General features: G+C 41.5%; 1 protein-coding gene across 10 annotated transcripts in view; it reads right to left on the bottom strand.

Moving 5' to 3' along the window:
- The window catches only part of IGF2BP2 (insulin-like growth factor 2 mRNA binding protein 2), a 184,277-nt gene that overhangs the window by 48,340 nt on the left and 115,117 nt on the right, over window positions 1-20,820 (bottom strand). For all 10 annotated transcript variants that reach the window (XM_011953375.1, XM_011953374.1, XM_011953376.1 and 7 more), the window contains 2 exons: window positions 5,619-5,667; window positions 3,931-3,982 (listed from right to left, as the gene is read on the bottom strand). In XM_011953375.1, the coding sequence (XP_011808765.1) occupies window positions 3,931-3,982; window positions 5,619-5,667 (101 nt within the window). The remainder of the gene's footprint in view (window positions 1-3,930; window positions 3,983-5,618; window positions 5,668-20,820) is intronic.

Here is a 20,820-nt window from a genome sequence, read left to right as displayed (position 1 = left end):
GAACACATTCGTGATCAATCGTATAAACAACTCAGAACCATATTCTCCACATATTTTATAAACACTTTTATATGAGTATTTTGTATCAGTACATTTTCTTTGTATCTTTTAATGTCTACATAAAATTGCAGTGAGTCAAATGTACCATGACTTGCCTAACCACTCCCCAATTGTTGGCAAGTAGGCTGTTCCCACTACTTGCTATTCAAAATAGTGTTGTTAAAAATCACCTTTGTTGCAAACATTACTGGATTGTGTGTTCTTCTGAATTACTTCTTTAGGCTGAAATCACAGAAGAAAAGTAATGCAGTAAAAGAACACAATGCTTTTTTTTTTTTTGAGACAGAGTCCTGCTCTGTCGCCCAGGCTGGAGTGCAGTGGCGCGAACTAGGCTCACTGCAAGCTCCAAGTTCTGCCTCCCAGGTTTACGCCAGTCTCCTGTCTCAGCCTCCCAAGTAACTGGGACTACAGGCGCCTGCCACAATGCCCGACTAATTTTTGTATTTTTAGTAGAGACGGGGTTTCGCCATGTTAGCCAGGATGGTCTTGATCTCCTGACCTCGTGATCCGCCTGCCTCGGCCTCCCAAAGTGCTGGGATTACAGGCGTGAGCCACTGCGCCCAGCCGCCACGATGCTTTTTAATGCGTATTTTCAGACTGGTCTCCTAGAAGTTTGTATCAATTTATTGCATCACTATCAAAGTATGAGTTTTAATTATAATTTGCATTAATTCTTAAATAATTGGATATACATATAAAACAATAAGAAATGTTAATTTAAATTATTCATTCATTGACAAGGTTGAACCATCACTATTTTTGTTTCCCTTTGACTGAACTTTTTGACTGTGTGAATTAAATCTAATAAATAAAACCAACAATTCTAATTTCCTTGGCTAAAAAAGTATAAACTCTATGATTGGCCAATAAGGGATTACTTTTGTAAACTGTCGTATCATAGACCATAATTTCTTGCTTCTTCTTCTATAGTTAGAAATTAAAAATAAACTCAAATGCCAGAGAAAACTTTCTCAATCCAAGCCAGTAAACATAAACACCAAAAATATACGTTTCCCAAAACAAACACAGGTGACTAGATCAACTCTTCCCTTTAAAACATTTAAGCTGTTGGGAGTTTGGAGTTAACAACAACATTAAATTAATAAGAATTCAAGAAAATTATGATAAAGCTGCTGTCCAAAGTAATAATAAAATTCTATAATGTACGATTCTTTACCCTGGACCCATGCTTGAGCTTCAAGAATTCGATAAACCCCTCCAAAATGATTCAAACTTGTGGAAATGTGAATTTTTCTGGTTATTTTGTAAGATTTGCAAAGGGACCTGAGACCCCAAAAAGCTTAAGGACTACTGTTAAAAATACTGTTTGTTAAATAACTTTAAAGTAGCTGCAGCCTTTATGGGTTGCAGGGAGCTGTATGTAATGCTCATAAAGAGCTGCCACTGAGAATGACATAAATAAACCCGAGCCCAGCCCTGGCCTCTGCCTGGAGTGTCCGTAGCACACTTTAATTCACACTTAACCCAGAGAAGTCCTCACAGTGCAAAACAGGGGAGGTGCAGCCCATAATTGTCCTCTCTCAGTGCTGACACAGAGAATGCTACAAAGGTTTCACATTTGCTGCTTTCCAGTGCTACAGATGAGACTGTAGACTCCCGGAAAGGGCTGGGTTTGCACCTCCTGAATAAAGCTATCCATTAGAATTCTCCGATTCTGTGCTCACTTCCTAGTCATATTCTCTGTTCTTCTCAGATGTTAGTCTTCAGGAAATCAGGCAGTTCTTTCATTCTGCGATGAGCTAAGCTCCATTCAAATAATTTATTTCACTGGACATGAAAGTTCTATAAAGTTGCCTAAAACTCTACTGAAAATATTTTCCTGCTGAATCAGGAATCACTCATGTAACAGGACAAAACAATAGCCCAACAGTTCTATCCTGTTGTTGTTAGGCAGCTGGAAACTGGGGGGTCTCTAGGGCACAGCTGCCCTGGGAGCTGTAAACTGCCCCAGGGACCTGGAATATATTTTTCTTGTGTAGCATTGTCCTGAGTTTGTAATATAATCTTAATTAGTAACTTTTACAGGTTCATGTCTGCAAGGCCATATTGCCTACAACATCCAATCACTACAATGTCTTCTTTTCTGCCAAGCATGGTGGCTCATGCCTGTGATCCCAGCACTCTGGGAGGCCAAGGTGGGTGGCTCAGTTGAAGCCAGGAGCTTGACACCAGCCTGGCCAACATGGTGAAACCCCGCCTCTACTAAAAATATAAAAATTAGCCAGTCATAGTGGCACTCACCTATAATCCCAGCTACTAGGGAGGCTGAGGCACGAGAATCGCTTGAACCCGGGAGGCGGAGGTTGCAGGGAGTGGAGATCGTGCTCCTGTGCTCCAGCCTGGGTGACAGAGTGAGACTCCGTCTCAAAAAAAAGAGAGTCTTCTTTCCATGTTGAAGGAAATAAGAACTAAGAAATAGAATCCTTGTAATCATGTCTTCTTTCTGAGCTCTTTCCCTTCACCTTTGGGCATGGGCAGGCAGCAGCATGAAACTGAATAATATCTGAATAATTACTGCTTTTAAACTATTAAACTGGCAGAATAGATTGCATACAAGAAAATGAGTTATTTGCCATTTTTCCTAAGTGAACTTGAACAATCCCTTAAGCTTACGTATGACTCTGCTGTCTACAAACGCCTTACACAGGTTCTCTTTGGGTGCCACAACTATTCGGTGATAGAGGAAGGGTAGAAACTTTTCTCTCAATTTTACACTTGTGCATACTGAGTCAGTGAGGTTAAGTGACTTTTTCAAGGGTTCGCAGTCAGTTAATGACTGAATTTACACATTCTCTTTTCTAGGTCAAGTCAAAAATAATCTTGATCACGTATTATTGCCTGTCACGTCGGGAGTTTGGAATCTACTTCTCTGGGACTCTTAAAGAGTTACATAAGGTGACAACTTTAGGTACCATTGTTTTCCTTTTAAAATTCACAGTATTTCATGCTTTAGAAGATAAAAAAGAAGCTGGCAGGAAGAAAAGTATCTTCTGAGCATTTTCAGCACCGCTCCTGAGACAGGTATTCTCAAACTTGAGAATACACAAAAATCACTTCGGGGGTTTTTTTTTTTTTTTGAGACGGAGTCTCACTCTGCCGCCCAGGCTGGAGTGCAGTGGTGTAATCTCGGCTCACTGCAACCTCCACCTCCTGGGCTCAAGCGATTCTCGTGCCTCAGCCTTCCAAGTAGCTGGGATTGCAGGCGTGCACCACCATACCTGGCTAATTTTGTATTTTTAATAGAGACGGGGTTTTGCCATGTTGGCCAGGCTGGTCTTGAACTCTTGGCCTCATGTGATCTGCCCACCTGGGCGTCCCAAAGTGCTGGGATTATAGGCGTAGGCCACCACGCCTGGCCTCGGGTGCTTTTTTAAATATAGATTCTAGAGCTCTTCCCTGCAAGACTCTTACTTAGTAGGTCTACAGTAAGCCCTAGGAGTCTGCATTTCACAAGCACTTCAAGGGATTATTGGTATAGGAGTCCTACTTGTTGGGTAACACTCAGTCCAAGACATTAGGGATCTGTTTTTCTTATCCAGGAAAAGGAAAGTAGTAACCGTGTAAATCCAATTACTCCTAAGTGAATTAAGCTTATCCTAGCCCGACAGCACTTGAGCACACTGCACAGTATATGAGAAACAGCTTGTAAATAATATTCCTCGAAAAGGCAAACTATATAGACATAGATGGAGACAGGTATCTCTAACACATAAATGTAAATACATATACTCTAGGAAGCTTATTTCAAAGAAATATGAACTTAATATTTCTCCCTGGAGTTGACCTAATCTATAAGAAATAACAGGTAATATCTCTCTCCAAAACCAGGCTAACTTCCTCAGTTATTACCTTGTTCCACATTCTCCACTGTCCCATATTGAGCCAAAAGTCCATCCAACACCTAAAAGAGAAAGCTTCCATGTCAGAATGGGAAGGCAAGATCATACGTACAAAAAACACTACAGTGATATCCCCCAGCAAATGAATTAAAGAAAAATAAAAAGATAGTTATAGGAATAATCTAATTAAATTGATATTTCAGGTCTTCCATAAAAACAGAACTGAACGAACATATGGGACCTTCATTCGCTTATTGGCTCCCAAATAATCTGTTCACTAAGGTTACAGAGCAGAATTTCAGAGTCTTAGTAACTGTTAACAATCACATTCATCATGATAGTTGGAACACACTACTCTTATAATGAGAAGCAGAATAAAGTACAAGGCTCACTCCACTTTCTTGAAATATTTAACAATTCTTTTACAAGGATCTCTTCATTTTACAAGGTAATAGGATGTGTACATTTGAAATTTTCCATAATAATCAGGTTTTTTGTTTTGTTTTGTTTTGTCTGAGATGGAGTCGTCTCCCTCTGTCACCCACACTGGAAAGCAGTGGTGCCATCTCGGCTCAAAGTAACCTCCACCTCCTGGGTTCCAGTGCAGCAATTTTCCTGCCTCAGCCTCCTGAGTAGCTGGGACTACAGGTGCCCGTCACCACGCCCGGCTAATTTTTGTATTTTTAGTAGAAACGTGGTTTCACCATGTTGGCCATGCTAGTCTCAAACTCCTGACCTCAGTGATCCTCCTGCCTTGGCCCCCCGAAATGCTGGGATTTACAAGCATGAGCCACCATGCCCAGCCAATAATATATATATATATTTTTTTAAGTAATAAAAACATTAGATAAAACATTGTTTCCTTTAAGGCACTGTGATTTTCTTTGGGTTGGGGAATAAAATATGGGGCCGTTTGTTTTTAAATAATGCAATAAGGCCACTCCTCATATTCTTATTTTATTTTAAGGTAGAAATCTTATAAGCATTACAACTCTGAAAACATATCTTAACTGTTACAGCAACTAATTCAAAACAAACAAAAAATTCTGCTAAAACCAACAAAGACCTTTCTACTTTTGTTGCCTTTTCATCAACTTTTTTTTTTTTTTTCAAATTATAATCTGGAAAGATAAAAATCTTTTTAAAAATCATGAGATACAAGGCAGGTGGATTGCTTGAGCCTAAGAGTTCGAGGCCAGCCTGGACAACATAGCAAAACCTCATCTCCACAAAAAATACAAAAATTAGCCGGGCGTGGTGGCGTGCATCCATAGTCCCAGCTACTCGGGAGATTGGGGTGGGAAGATCCCTGGACCCGGCCGCAGTGAGCCATGATTGGGCCACTGCACTCCAGCCTGGGTGACAAAGTGAGACACTGTTTCAGACAAACAAACCAACGAACCATGAGATACAAATCACGAACCAGGTATATATTTTGTTTCTTGGTTTATTTGCTGGTGCTTGGTAGCATGGTACTTGAAAAGACAGAGCCTGAAGGATCAAAGTACACATTCTATGAAAGAAACAAATACGACCCCAAACTCATTACAGATCACATACTTGAGGGTACTGAAAAGAAAGAGGCAGGACGCAGAAGCTTTGTGGGAAACTCTGAGGCCCTCTAATTCCTAAATGTAAAATGGAACTAAAGAGGGGAGAAATGTCTCATCAACCCATTAAAAATTGACACTGGCTTACCTCCCACTGCAGGTGAGGAGGGATGTTTCGAATCTGAATTTTTCTGCTCCTGTAAAGACAAAACCACAGACTATAACACTTTCTCCAGGACACAAACTATAGCAAATAATAAAAACCAGCTTAAACCTGTCATTTGAGTTGCTTTCTCACTGTGTTCACCATGGCATCAACAAAAAATTCCTAGTGAATCAAGAGCACAGTTGTTTGGTTGTTGTATTTTTCGAGACAGAATCTCACTTTGTCGCCAAGGTGGGTTACAGGTGGTGTGGTCTTGGCTCACTGCAACCTCTGCCTCCCGGGTTCAAGCAACTCTCCTGCCTCAGCCTCCCAAATAGCTGGGATTACAGGTGCCCACCACCACATCCAATTTTTGTGTTTTTTTTTTTTCCAGACAGAGTCTTGCTCTGTTGTCCAGGCTGGAGTGCAGTGGCATGATCTTGGCTCACTGCAACCTCTGCCTCCCGGGTTCAAGCGATTCTCCTGCCTCAGCCTCCTGAATAGCTGGGATTACAGGTGCCCGCCACCACACCTGATTTTTGTGGGTTATTGTTTCTTTTTTTAAACGGAGTTTCACTCTGTCATCCAGGCTGGAGTGCAGTGACGCGATCTCGGCTCACTGCAACCTCTGTCTCCAGGCTTAAGCGATTCTCCTGCCTCAGTCTCCCAAGTAGCTGGGATTACAGACATGCACCACTACGCTCAGCTAATTTTGTATTTTTAGTAGAGATGGGGTTTCACCATGTTGGCCAGGCTGGTCTCAAACTCCTGACCTCAAGTGATCTGCCTGCCTTAGCCTCTGAAAGTGCTGGGATTATAGGCGTGAGCCACCACGCTGGCCTCATGAACATATTAAAGGTTTTCAATTACTTTGGGGGGTTGGGGGCGTGGGGAAGAAATCCCAAGCAGCTTTGAAAAAAAAAAAATCAATAATTTTAAATACTAGACTCATCTTTTCAATTTCCTACCAAAGTAGTTAGAATGTAAGTTATCATACAGATTCTATTTATAGAATTATCCCCTTCTTCCTCAAAATATATTGGCCTGCAACTGACCCTACCCCAAAGTGTACTTAGGCTCAAACAGGACAGGTGAGGTCATATATAGTGGGCTTCAACAAGATCAAGTTTAGCTGCCCCCTTATCTAACAATGCAAAATGTCACTTAAAAATATTTTTATTTCTGAATAGGTAATACAGTCCTAATTCAAAAGTTAAAACACTATAAAAAGTTATACTGTGACAAGTCTCACCACCCCCTTCTTTCACCAGAAATACTTTTTACACGTTATTTGCGTATCTTTCAGAGTCTTTATGCAAATAATAGCAAATGTGAATATATATTCATATTTTCACCCTTTTCTTACAGAAATATCTGCATATTCTACACATTCTCTGCATCTTGCTTTTTTCACCTAACAGTCCTATTCTTAAGATCTTTCTCAAGGTGGAGGTAGAAAGCTTCCTCATTCTATTTCATAACTACGTAGGTATCCTGAAGTATATTTAATCCATCCCCTACTAATGGACATTTGGGCCTTTTCATTCAGAGGCTTTCCCCAAGACATCCTGCTGGTCTGAAAGCTTTGAATGACTTAGATTGTTTCTTGTTTTCACTTAAGCATTAAAATTAGACAGAAAAAGAACAGTATAAATTATGTAATTTTTTTTCCCCCTTTGAGAAAATGCTGGATCCTGGAAATAAAGCATTTAAATTTTAGAGAGGTTGTTTTAATAGAGGAGCTTGACACTGAAATCCTATAAATACCATTTTGGGGGGTTGCCAGAAAAGGGATGTGGTGTACCACCTCGTGGGGTCAGAGATACTAAACAGCAGCTATACACAGTCACGTGTTTATCCAGGGCTTTAATCTAGGCAATAGCCCCAGAGAGAAATGTTGTTGTTGTTGTTGTTGTTGTTTTTGAGACGGAGTCTTGCTCTATCACCCAGGCTGGAGTGCAGTGGCGCAATCTCAGCTCACTGTAACCTCTGCCTCCCGGGTTTACGCCATTCTCCTGCCTCAGCCTCCTGAGTAGCTGGGACTACAAGTGCCCGCCACCACGCCCGGCTTTTTTTTTTTTTTTTTTGTATTTTTAATAGGGACAGAGTTTCACCATGTTAGCCAGGATGGTCTCGATCTCCTGACCTCGTGATCCACCCACCTCGGCCTCCCAAAGTGCTGGGATTACAGGCTTGAGCCACCGTGCCTGGCCTCAAAGAGAAATGTTACAATTCAAGCAGAGAGAGAAAAGGAGAGACACACACAGAGAGGTAGAGAGATGGAAGAAATAAATGGAGAAATAATGAATTAAATGAGGGGCTCGTTTTCTCAGCTCCTTTTTATGGAATGTCATGGGGGCAACCCCTCTGCTCTAGCTCCCATACACTACTTCAGTCTTGTCTATTTTTCAAAATGTGAGTGTATTCATGCTTTACTAGGGCTGCTTTAATGACTATACAGAATCACTAATTGTGCCTCAGGATGGAAAAAGAATCAAGAACTAATTTCTACCTCTATGCTGTGAAGGCTAATTCCCGACATGGCCTTTGGCAATCATTCAGAATAAAACAGCCAGCACCATCCCATACAGTGGCTACATGGAAATTCTCTATGGAAGATGTCACCAAGTCTAACAGTGTATAGAAAAGGCATCAGAATTTTCAAGAAAATGAAATATTTCTAAAGAAAAATATTTTTGTTATTTCCAAATAAAAACATTGACTCCAACTGCTAACCAACAATTTACTGGTAGACATTCTATTGGAAGCAACTAATGAATGAGCACAAAGAGATGTGAACAAAGACAGCTACTGTAACATTATTTGTAACAAAGATTGCATACAATCTAAATATTCACTGAGAAATGAATACATACATCATAATACAGCCTAATATAGAATATCATGCAGCTCTTAAAAATGAAGTTGACAAGCATGTACTGTCATAGAAAACACTCCAAGGCATGCTGTTACAAGAAAAGAGGTAATTACAGATTAAGTTGATCCTACTTTTAAAAACACAAAACCAAACTACTTGTTATTCAATGTGTACGTGTGTAAACGCACAGAAAAAGGTTGCACCAAGCCGATTTAGTTGGTAAAAGGATACTTTTATTTTAGCTACTAATTTTTTATTTATATTTTTTAAAATTATTAAATTTTTAATAGAGATGGAGTCTTGATATGTTGTCTGCTGGTCTTGAACTCCTGGGCTCTAGTGATCCTCTCACTTTGGCCTCCCAAAGTGCTAAGATTAAAGGCATAAGCCACCATGCCTACCCCTTATTTATTTTTTTTAATTGAGAATATATTCACATCTTATCCTATAGGCTTTAAAAAACGAACAATGAAAACATCTATTAGGGTTGCCTTAATATACAAGATTTATTTTTTTTAAAAGTATACTGGAACCTGCTAAATAAAAAAAAGAAAGAAAGAAGAAAAAAACCAAGCCTCATTTTCTCCATAATTACACTAGGTATTCTTGAAATCTAACACAAGTAAAAGTTGTTTCTCATCCTCACTGTCACAGAACTATTAATGTATGTGGCAAACACTTCATAGTGCAAAAGTAGGAAAACTCTGCCCTATGCTGATTACCCCAAATACTAACTCAATGCATCTAAAACAATGGCATTTCCCTGTAATAATTCAAGTAAAGACATCAGTTCACTAACTGGGAATGTCCTGCTTCGTTAAGCCAGACACTTGGAGGAATAATCTCTAAAAAGCTAGACTGTCGTACTTCTAATCTCAGATCAGGATGGAAAGGAAGAAAAGGAACTGAGAACTAAAAGGAGAAATGGAGATCACTGCGGTAGAACCAGCTAACCTGGAGTTCAGTTGGTCAAGATAATCCCCTGAGGGATTATCTTTTGGGGTCATGAGCAATTAGGATATCTGAGATCTGCTGACTCCTGTGGCATCATCTGGACAGCATGCCTTCTCATCGGGGTACCCAGAAGGCCTGTCCTCTCCTTCCCCGGGAGGGACTTCGGCATGTCCTTCAAAATGCAGCTCACACATAATCCCTGCTGAGCTTTCCAGAATGTCTCCAGAAAGAACTGTTTCCTCTGTACTTTTCAGCTTTTCTGGCAGCTCACTCTTTGCCATTATTACTTATCTGCTAGTGCTGTGTCTCCTCAAGCCCCTCAGTGATTTCATCAAGGACAGGTTCCTCGTTTACTATTCCACTGTCTAGCACAAGGTCTCATGCACAGGGGCTGAGAAGAGCACTTCTGCTGCTGGCTGTGGTGTTCATGATGAAGACCCTCCAGACCCCACCCAGGAAAACAAATTGTCTATTTTTTTCTTTGCCAGGTAGTCATCAGGAGAGGGAAGGAGGTGTTTGTTTCCCTCCTTCCTTTAGACAAGAAAGGAAAGTATTTGGCTCAGTCTCAAATGGGAATATGGATCTTTCTCCCTGAAACTGCGCCCTGCTTTAAAAAAGCCAAACACACAGTAACTTAGGAAAGTGATTGGTAATAGGAAAATAATTCTTTGTCCCTTAAAATAATGATTTCACAGTTCCAATATGTTAAAATGAAACCAAGTTTCTCTAATTACAGATAAAAGGCATTTCTCACCCTCACTGCCACAGAGCCACAGAACTATTACAGCCATCTCCCAGCTGGTCCCTCCGTCTTTGGCCTGCACCTCCTCCTGTCCCATCCGCTCCTCACCTGGCTGCCAGTCACTTTCCCACCCATGGAGAGGGCTACTCCTGCCTTCCTTGACTCCCTGCTGCTGCCTCCTCCCCATCTCTATCTTTAAACACTCCTGCAACACCAAGTCCTTCCACTCCCAAATTCAAGCAAACTAAGTGTGTGGGAAAGGGCCACCTACCATGAAACGAGTAATGCAGTCCTGGAGCCATCCTGCTTTGCTGGGGAACTGGCTACCTTTACCGATTCTAGACTCCGGTCAATTGGTGATTATAGCACACATGCGTGGACTCTCAAACTGTAAAGAACTACAGAATAAAATATATGTAATCCCAGCTCATCTAACTAATTTACAGTTGATGGGTTCCAAGGACTTTCAACATATAAATGCCTCAACGTACATTTTATAACATGTTATATTTATAATATGTTATCTTTGTGCTGTAGATGCCCAGAGGTAACAGAAGGTTCCAACTGAGTGAATTTCAGATAAGCTAGATGTCCACTGTTATGAATTTCAAGGGCCTGGCAGAAATTATTTAGTCATAGTGGAATTTGTTTCTTAAAGTAAGTAGGCAATCAGCCAGGGAAATAAAATCATATTCAATTATTGAGGAACCTCATGAAACTGAAGAACCATTTCATCTGTATTATTAAACAACAACAACAAAAAAAGTTGGGAGGCTGAGGCAGATGGATCACTTGAGGTCAGGAGTTCGAGACCAGCCTGACCAACATGGTGACCCTATCTCTATTAAAAACACAAAAATTAGCCGGGCATGGTGGTGTGCACCTGTCGTCCCAGCTACTCAGGAGGCTGAGGCAGGAGAATCACTCGAACCTGGGAGACGGAGGTTGCATTGAGCCAAGATTGAGCCACTGCACTCTAGCCTGGGGCACAAGAGAGAAACTGTCTTAAAAAAACAAAACAAAAAAAACCTAAAACACCTGCTTTGGTGTGAGGAGGATAATGCCATAGTTTTCAGGCATATGGTCAACTCGCCACAAGTCTATCAGCTACCTTGAGAACTCTAACCCAAGCCTTGGCTATGCTGTGGGTCTGACTAGAAAACAAATTAATATGAATTGTGGGAACCCAGCTTGTAGGATTCCAGCTTCCATTGGAGAATTAGGCCAACTAAGAACTGGATGATTCCCAGGTAACTTTGGGGCATGAGAGGCAACAGAGAGGGCCTTGTGAGAGTGTCCTTTGGGTCTCAATAGGGGATTCTACCCAACTAGGTCCCAGCTGTTTCCATAGCATTTCTGAGCTCCATCAGATGATAAAAGGGATTTCCTTACATGCATTACCTGTAAAGAGAGGCAGGTATGCTAACCAACCCCGAGCCGGGACAGAAACCACCAGCGCTCCCAGCCCTCCTCCCCTTTAGTGCTGCAGTCAGATTTCAGTCTATTACATGCGCTCATTAGTGTGTGTTTCCTATTCCTCATTAGTTTGAAAGTTCCCCTAAAAACTTCTGGTCATTCTGTACAAGGGACATCCTGTGCTAAATTGAACTAGGACCTAGGGCTGCTCAAGGAAGCAAATAAATCACCAGTGAGAGCCAAGTCCAATCCTCTACCCAACTGTCTCTTTTTTTTTTTTTTTGAGACAGGGTCTTGCTCTGTCACCCATGCTGGGGTACAGTGGCATGATCTCAGCTCACTGCAGCCTTGACCTCCCAGGCTCAAGTGACCCTCCCAACTCAGCTTCCTGAGCAGCTGGGACTATAGGCCCAAGCCACCATGCCCAGCTATTTTTTGTAATTTTTGTAGAGATGGGGTTTCGCCATATTGCCCAGGCTGGTTTTGAATTCCTGGGCTCAAGCAAGCAACCCACCTTGGCGTCCCAAAGTGCTGGGATTATGGGCATGAGCCACCACACCCAGTCCAACTGTCTTTTAAAGTTCTCTCTCTCTTTCTCTCAAACTCAGACACCACACAGGAGGATCACAGAGACTGATTAAGAGTCAATGAAAACAAAATTGTTTAGTCACTTTCTTTGTTGCAACATGACTAAGAACAATTGCCTCTATGGAATCCAAAATAAAACAAATGTATTAGAAACTAAATGTGTTCAACACAAATAAACTGTTGAAAACGAACAAAATGAACAAAAATCAGTTTGGGTTTTTTTTTTTTGGAGAGAAAAAACAAATGATAAATGTAAATCCTTGTGAATTTTAGTAGTGTTATGAGTCAAATCATAAAAGGATTAAATCAAACACTGTGGTGACCTGCTGCAAAGGGTTGTTTTTTTGTTTTTTTTTCCCCCCAAAGACAGTCTTGCTCTGTTGCCCAGGCTGGAGTGCAGTGGTGTGATCTTGGCTCCCTGCAACCTCCGTCTCCCGGGTTTAAGCGATTCTCCTGCCTCAGCCTCCTGAGCAGCTGGGACTACAGGTAGGTGCCACCACACCAGACTCATTTTTGTATTTTCAGTAGAGACGGGGTTTCACCATGTTGGCCAGGATGGTCTCGATCTCCTGACCTCATGATCCGCCCACCTCAGCCTCCCAAAGTGCTGGGATTACAGGCGTAAGCCACCGTGCCCAGCCCTACAAAGGGGTTTGAGCCAGGAGAACTGCAGTTATGAACCCAGTAATTTCCCTTGCTGTATAAACTCATGTTCACAAAACCATAAGCCCCAGAAGAACTCTCACAACTCATGCTTCCTGGGCATTCAGAGACAGAACCTTATAAAAGTTCATTGCTTGAATGAAACAGGAAAAAAAAAATCACTTAACATGATGTGTCTTGGTCCATTTGGGCTACTATAACAAAACTCCATAGCCTGAGGTTATAAACAGAAATGTATTTCTCACAGTTCTGGAGGCTGGGAAGTCCAAGATCAAGGTACTAGCAGATTTGCTGTCTGCTTAGGGCCTGTTCCTCATAGAAGGCACTGTCTAGCTGTGTCTCTGGATGGAGGAAGGACTAGATATCTCTCTGGGGTCTATTTTATAGAGGTACTAATCCCCTTCATGAGGGTTCCAACTTATGATCTAATCAACTCTCCAAGGCCCTTAATACCACCACGTTGGGGTAAGGATTTCAACATAAGAATTTGTAGGAGAGGGACACAAACTTTTAGACCACAGCAAAAAGCAATAGTCTAAGACTAATTCATTTATCTCTCCACAGCCCTCTCAGAGCCTACTAGCTCACAAAAAGACCTAACACAATTCTAGATTTCTCTTTTGAGGAACCCATCAAAGATTCTTAACTGTGTCATGTTGAAAGGAGTGGAGCTGGCCGTGGTGGCTCACACTTGTAATCCCAGCATTTTGGGAAGCCAAGATGGGAGGATGGCTTGAGCCCAGAAGTTTGGCACCATCCTGGGCAACACGGCAAGACCTCATCCCTACAAAAAGAGATGGTGGATAATTCCATAATACTATTCATTTTTTAATTATTAGCCAGGCGTGGTAGCACATGCCTGTAGTCCTAGCTACTTGGGAGGCTGAGGTGTGAGGATCACTTGAGCCTGGGAGGTCAAGGCTGCTGAAAGCTGTGACTGTGCCACTGCACTCAAGGCTGGGCAACCGAGTACCGAGTGAGACCATCTCTCTCTAGCAAAAAAAAAAAAAAAAACAAGTGGAAGGAGAAAAGTCAACGAGTCAATGGATCATTAGATGATGTTTAGATGTCTATGAGAAGACTGGTTGGATGGTTACTCTTGGACAAGATGGTGAAGGAATTCTTCTACTGGGTCAGAGGAGAACTTGCATGAAATGACCATTATGTTTCATTCCACCTTCAGGATTCTATAAATCTTTTGGACAGAATTGTAACAGGAAGGTTAAAACCATTTCCCGTTAAAAGGAAATTAGCATGCTTGCTTATAGATCGAAACCATTACACACTGTTCTACTGAAATAGATTACCAGATTTCTCAGAGATTCCTATGTTTTGTTTTTGTTTTTGTTTTTGTTTTGAGACAAGGTCTCACTCTAGTCACCCAGGCTGGAGTGCAATGGCGTGATCTTGGCTCACTGCAGCCTCGGTGTCCTGGGCTCTAGTGATTCTTCCACCTCAGCCTCCCAAGTAGCTGGGACGACAGGAGCACACCACCACACCTGGCTAAATTTTTGTATTTGTATTAGAGACAGGGTATCTCCATGTTGCCTAGGCTGGTCTCAAACTCCGGGGCTCAACCAATCCACCTGCCTCAGTCTCCCTAAGTGCTGGGATTACAGGAATAAGCCACTGTGCCCAGTTGCGATTCAATATTTTAGCTCTTTAAAAAGGACATCACTTAGTCAAACGTGGTGGCATGTGCCTGTAATCCCAGCTACTCAGGAGGCTGAGGCAGGAGAATCGCTTGAACCTGGGAGGTGGAGGCTGCGCTGAGCCAAGATCATGCCACTGCACTACAGCTTGGGCAACAAGAGCGAAACTCTGTCTCTCGAGAAAAAAAAAAAAAAGGACATCATTATCTAAAATTCTGCTTTTAAAAATTTATAATCAACGTTTAATGAAGGCGCTTTTTTTTTTGAGACAGAGTCTCACTCTGTCACCCAGGCTGGAGTGCAGTGACACAATCTCAGTTCACTACAACTTCTGCATCCCGGGTTCAAGCTATTCTCCTGCCCCAGCCTCCTGAGTAGCTGAGACTACAGATGCCCACCACCATGCCCGGCTAATTTTTGTACTTTTAGTAGAGATGGGGTTTCACCATGTTGGCCAGGATGGTCTTGAACTCCTGACCTCGTGATCCACCGGCCTTGGCCTCCCAAAGTGCTGGGATTACAGGCGTGAGCCACCAAAGGGGCTATTTTACTGGAATAGTGGTAAATAGCACGACTATGTGAACTGAAGAAAGACTAAAAATCCATATAATTATTCCAAGAAAGATGATAGCTTTTTGGGAGGAGGGGGTCAAAGACCTCATTCAGAAATCAAACAAAAACAAAAACCCTAACACAAAAAAACTGTGATTATCCTTATCAAGGTTTGTGTACAATTCCCTACGATAATACCATCTCTCCCTTCCACCATCCCTCTCTTCAATTCATTCTGTGCAACGCAGAGAAAGAAATGTAGTTTTAGCTCAAGTTTTACTAGAACTTCTCCATGGGCTTCACTGAATACTATCTTTTCCCCATTTCTCTATTTTATTTGATGAAGTCAAATTAAACATTTCCGAGGTAAACCCAAAACATTCTTCACAGCGTGTTTAGCATGAAGGTTTTCCCAAATCACCATTACTACTGACATTCATGGGCGCTAAAGCATCTTATTTAAGCCTTACCCATTTGAATTAGGTGTTGTTATTCCCATTTTTCAGAGAAATGCACTGAGGAGCTGATGAGTCCCTTGTCTGAGTCTCATAGTTAGGGGTCACCATTAGGGAGTGATATTTTTGACTTGTGGTCTCTATACATTTAAAGTTTTGCTCTTCACGTGTCACTGGAATTATTAATTCACCAAAAACAAAATTTACATTTCAGGCATGTATTTTAGTTCAATGAATTTTGGTCAAGATGTCCCCCTCCACTGACAAACATTAAGAAAACGTGCCTTGGGAATGATGTCCAGCTTTTCCTTCTCAGCATCAACCGTACCATAGAGTTGCTGACCGAAAACATCTCCAGGAAGGGTTATTTTGGAAACTTCACTGTGGTACCTCACTCTTTGCTTCTCAAAAGGATTTACTTAAATATAAATGCTCTTTAGAGAGGTGATAAAGGTATTAACTGTAAACTCCTTCACAGATTAGCTGACTTCTGGTTGATGGTCAGGCTCCCCTGGCGCACAACGGGGTGCAGTACATACACGCAAGGGCCTGAGGGTGGAACGGTGACACAAGAAACACCTGCTTATCCCTGGCCCCCAACCAGGGCGGTGCCGAGCCTCATGGGACCAGATCAAGTTTGAGAACCTTCCTCAAAGCATGGATTGCTCTACAGGGAAGGGCAGAGTGAATCCCAGACAGCTAGACAAAGTCCTCAGAAGAGCAAGAACATTCATGTGTGCTTGAGTACAAACATGCATTTGGATTCAGGAAGGTGAGACTTTGGGATGTAAGGCTGAGTTTTTATTGAGCCAAAAATCTGCATGCCTGCTTTCAGTTTTTCAAGACCTAAACAGAGTAAAAACCACAAGCATTTTCTTCAATGTTTTAATTCTGCCGTGATGAAGGTTTCAGTTAACAAAACCAACTGAGTTTCTAGAGAAGTGATTAGTCACCCTTACATGGTCCTCAACTCATTATCTGTAATTAAGACTAACTAGGGTAAAAGCAAATATTTACAGACAATCATTTGAGCTCAGATAAATAACATGTACAAACATGATACAACAAAAGCTATAATCTAAGTATATAAATGTTTGCCTTGTGTGGCACATGGTAAATACAAAACCATCTTTGTAAAGGCCAAGAGGGTCACATGCCCAATCACCAACTGTGCCATCCTTTCAGCATCTTGTCAATTAGTTTCCAAAAAACTGTTCTCTTTAGTTCTCCAAACAGCACTTGAATCTGTCCCTTTCCTTCCTCCCCTACTACCTGTGTCTTTTTTTCCCTTCCTCTTCAGCCCAAGCAGTGTCTGGAGCACAGCATGTGCGCAGCAATCAGCAAGCTCCCCAGGGGTGTTTCCTGCTGGACGCTGGCTTCTTTCTCCTGGCCCACTCCATCCCACATTCTGTCTTTTGACTGTAAGAGGAACATGCGCTTACTAAAGACACTGGTCTTCAAACAGCCAATTTCTTTCACTTCCAGTTTATGAGTGATAAAGTGATAGCAGTTTACTTCTGAAAAGAAGAAAGTATTCCCACCAGTTATAACAGATGTTGATCTTATTCATTATAGTTATGGTGATGAAGGAAAATTAAATTCATCTGTAATATAGCCCTAAATCCCAAGAGAGCAGGAAAGACAGGAGAGGGCTGGCCAAATGGCTTCCTCCCCCCTCAGAGGGGAACTCCTTCCTCTTGCCATGTAAATCAAACAGCATCTCCCATCTCACACAAGAGAGCACCGTCTTACCTAGCTGAGGGTCAGGTGGAATGAACAATCCAAACCACCTCTACCCAAATGTTTTGACTAGAGGTTAATAGACATTTCACCTCATTCTGGAGAATGGGATGGTCTCTAAGATTAAACTAAAAGCTTTTCCAAATTCATTCAATAAATGTTTACTAAGGACTCATTATAAGCTAAGCACTTACGTTAGGTGTTGGGGTATAGTAGTGAACAGAACAAAAATAGGACAGTATTGATCTGAGCAATTCTGAGAACTTAATTTCAATAAAGCAATAAAACGTATTTTAGGGTTGGTTACTCAATCCAACTTCTTGCCTTTTCCTAGCTCGTATTTTTAGATTTTTTTTTTTTTTTGCTAAAAGTGAACCAATTATCTTTAAATGCCTATTTCTGCACAGTAGCCTTATAATGTAATAACAGCTAGTAAATGGCATCACAGAGTCACTGTTTCTACACACTGTGGGAAAGTTAAAGCTGGGGTAGGTATTGTGTGCATAACAGCATGGGACACCTCCACTGCCCCAGAAGGGTGTCAGAAAAGCTTTTCCCAACACCCAGAGTCTGCTCCTTGGCATTTAACCTCTTGAAGTTTCCTCTGTTACAGGAAGGGATACACTGGAGAAAGTAAAAGAAAAAAAGAAAACACCGGCCGGGAGCGGTGGCTCACACCCGTATTCCCAGCATTTTGGGAGGTCAAGGCGGGCGGATCACTTGAGATCAGGAGTTCGAGAACAGCCTGGCCAACATGATGAAACCCCATCTCTACTAAAAATACAAAAATTAGCTGGGCGTGGTGGCGGGCACCTGTAGTCCCGGCTACTTGGGTGGCTGAGGCACAAGAAACCCTTGAAACTGGAGGTTGCAGTGAGCCAAGATCGCACCGCTCCACTCTAGCCTGGGCAGTAGAGCGAGACTCAGTCTCAAAATAATAAAAAAAAAAGAACAAAACAAAACAAAAAACCTCGGGTGATTCTGGTTACTTGCTCCAGAGGGGAGAAGGAAAAGAAATTTTCTTTACTCTATAGGAAAAGTTATTTATCAACAAGGTGAGGGTAGCCAGAAAAATAGCTTCTTACATAATACTAATAATAAAATAAAACCACTTAATAGGATACAATGAAAAACAAATCAGTGAACATCATCATAAAATGCTGAAGAATATAATTAGCTCTCAAACCTAATGTCACATGATTTGAATACAATAAAAACTACTTTTTAAAACCTTGAATAGCCAACTTTAAAAACAGATGAACAAACTAGGGAAAGGGAGCATATGAATTATTCTTATTATTAAAAGAACTTATCATCTTATCGAGGATTCATCTGAAGATCCCTTTAAAGCAGTTCTGTAAAGGGGGAAAATTAGAGCAGAGATAACTTTAAATATGCAAATTTGATTTATAATCAATTTGGAGAGACTAGATTTTTGCACAAATAATTTTTCTAGTGGTGCCGATAGAAATCCAAGATTTCTGACCTGTATCCTTCCTGAACTATGCAAATCCTATTCCTATCCCTGCACATCCACAGCTTCTAGGCTAGTGACATTTACACAGTAGTCTCTCAGTAAACCTGATGAATGAATGAACATGACAGGGTTAACCTCTCTGGTGCTTAAACACAGAATTTCTTCCAGCGGCTGATTCACACTATCTTCTGAGTTCTCTGTCCTACAAAGACAATGAACAGCATCTGTCTCAGTTGATTCCTGAGTTTTCATCACTTCTTCTCAAGACAGCACCATTACCTGAGCAGACTCCAGCAGGACCCACCAGCAGAGAGGTGCACATGGGAGTCAATACCTGACTTGAATAGCAAGGAACGACCTACCTGGCTCAGCAGGTGGCCACAGGCAGTCCCCGCTACCACAGCTTCAAATTCCTTTTCCTACATCTTTTTCCTTCGCTGGACGCAGCCCAGAAGTGCCTCCTTCTTTCAGGACCTTTCCTTGCTTAGAGCCTTGTCCTCAGTAGCATGACTGAGAGAAGGAAGAGAGTTCAGCAGGTGCACTCTCCTTTGCTGTTCACAGGGTCCCAGTCTCCACGGTAGATGAGCTCCTGTTCTCTCTTCTCACTTCCCTTTCATCAAGCCCCAGGATTATGAGAAAGTACTCCACAAACTGCAAACTCTACAAACACCAAACTCCCCTTGCACCTCTCATTCCTGGTGTGCTCAGGAGAGTTGGTGCCTGGTTTTCCTATGAAATGTGAATGAATCTGGCAATTAATTAGAAGGCATGACCTGGAGCCAGCATTGAACAGGAGAGAAGCTACTAACGTTATACAGAGTGACCTGTAGATTTAGGCTAAAGACCTAGTTCAGGGTAGTTTCAGAAGCTGAGAAGTGCAACCATCAAACCAACAGATTATGCTTCTTTTTTTATTTAATAGCACCCTGATTAGCATACTTACTGAATAAGAATACCTTTGTTACTTAGTGTGAAATGTAAAATTTGCAATAATCAATCATAAATACTTATGAAAATGTAAACATTTTTATTTACTAGTGTCTCTAAGCAAAGAAAAAGCCTTGATTTCCTAGGGAACAATGATGTAAGAAAAAATACAAATTTAAATATATTCCCTAGATGTTCTAACTCCACAATTCTCCCCACTCCTAATAAAACATTTTATTGTTACCAAAGGCTACCATTATTCTAACACAACAGAGAAGCGGAGTGAGAGATATGCCACGTGGGAACTGGAGGTAAGGATTTGAATCCCACCGTCACCACAGACAAGTTGTCAGACAGATGCTGAGTTAGTCATTCAACCTAATGCTTCAGCCATGAGACAGAGAAGATTCTTTCTAAATCTATGATTTACCTCATTGTGACAGCAAAACAGAACTGTTGCAAGGAGAAGGTAAGGAGCAGAAAGAAGAGGTATCCCACACGGACTTTAGGCTACAAACAGATGCTGAATTTTGGGGAAAAAAAAATAATCTCAACAAATCTTGCATTTTGTTTGGGTCACAATTTTTAACATCCCGATAAATAAGTTAGACAACACACTCCACTGTATTTTACAACTGGATGGCTTACAAATAAAAAACAATGGGTTTGTGACTCTACTTGTGTCATGACCCTACAGCCTCCACTTACCCATTTCTTCCCTCTCCTAAAACAGGAAGCTTTACGCTTACATTTTCATTACTGCCAGGATACTCTTGCACAATATCTGGTGTCCAGATTTTGAAAGTGTAAGGTTATTTCATGAAATTTACTACAAACAGAGTAGAGGGTGTTGCATAGCCTGCCCTACAGATGAAGTATTTGTATCACATGGAGCTCTTTCTTGTTATTTCTAACATCGCAATTCCGTGGATCTCAGCAAATCTGAACAGCTATATCTACCACTCAAATGGTATCTTCGAAATAAATTTATCTTTTAGAAGTAAGTACTACATATTCTTTTTCATTTTTTTTTTTTTCTTTTTTGAGACAGAGTCTTGCTCTGTCGCCCAGGCTGGAGTGCAATGGCGTGATCTTGGCTCACTGCAGCCTCAGTGTCCTGGGCTCTAGTGATTCTTCCACCTCAGCCTCCCAAGTAGCTGG

Source organism: Colobus angolensis, unplaced genomic scaffold (genome assembly GCF_000951035.1).
Source record: "Colobus angolensis palliatus isolate OR3802 unplaced genomic scaffold, Cang.pa_1.0 Scaffold36, whole genome shotgun sequence".
NCBI lineage: Eukaryota > Metazoa > Chordata > Mammalia > Primates > Cercopithecidae > Colobus > Colobus angolensis.
This window is presented reverse-complemented; position numbering and strand designations above follow the sequence as displayed.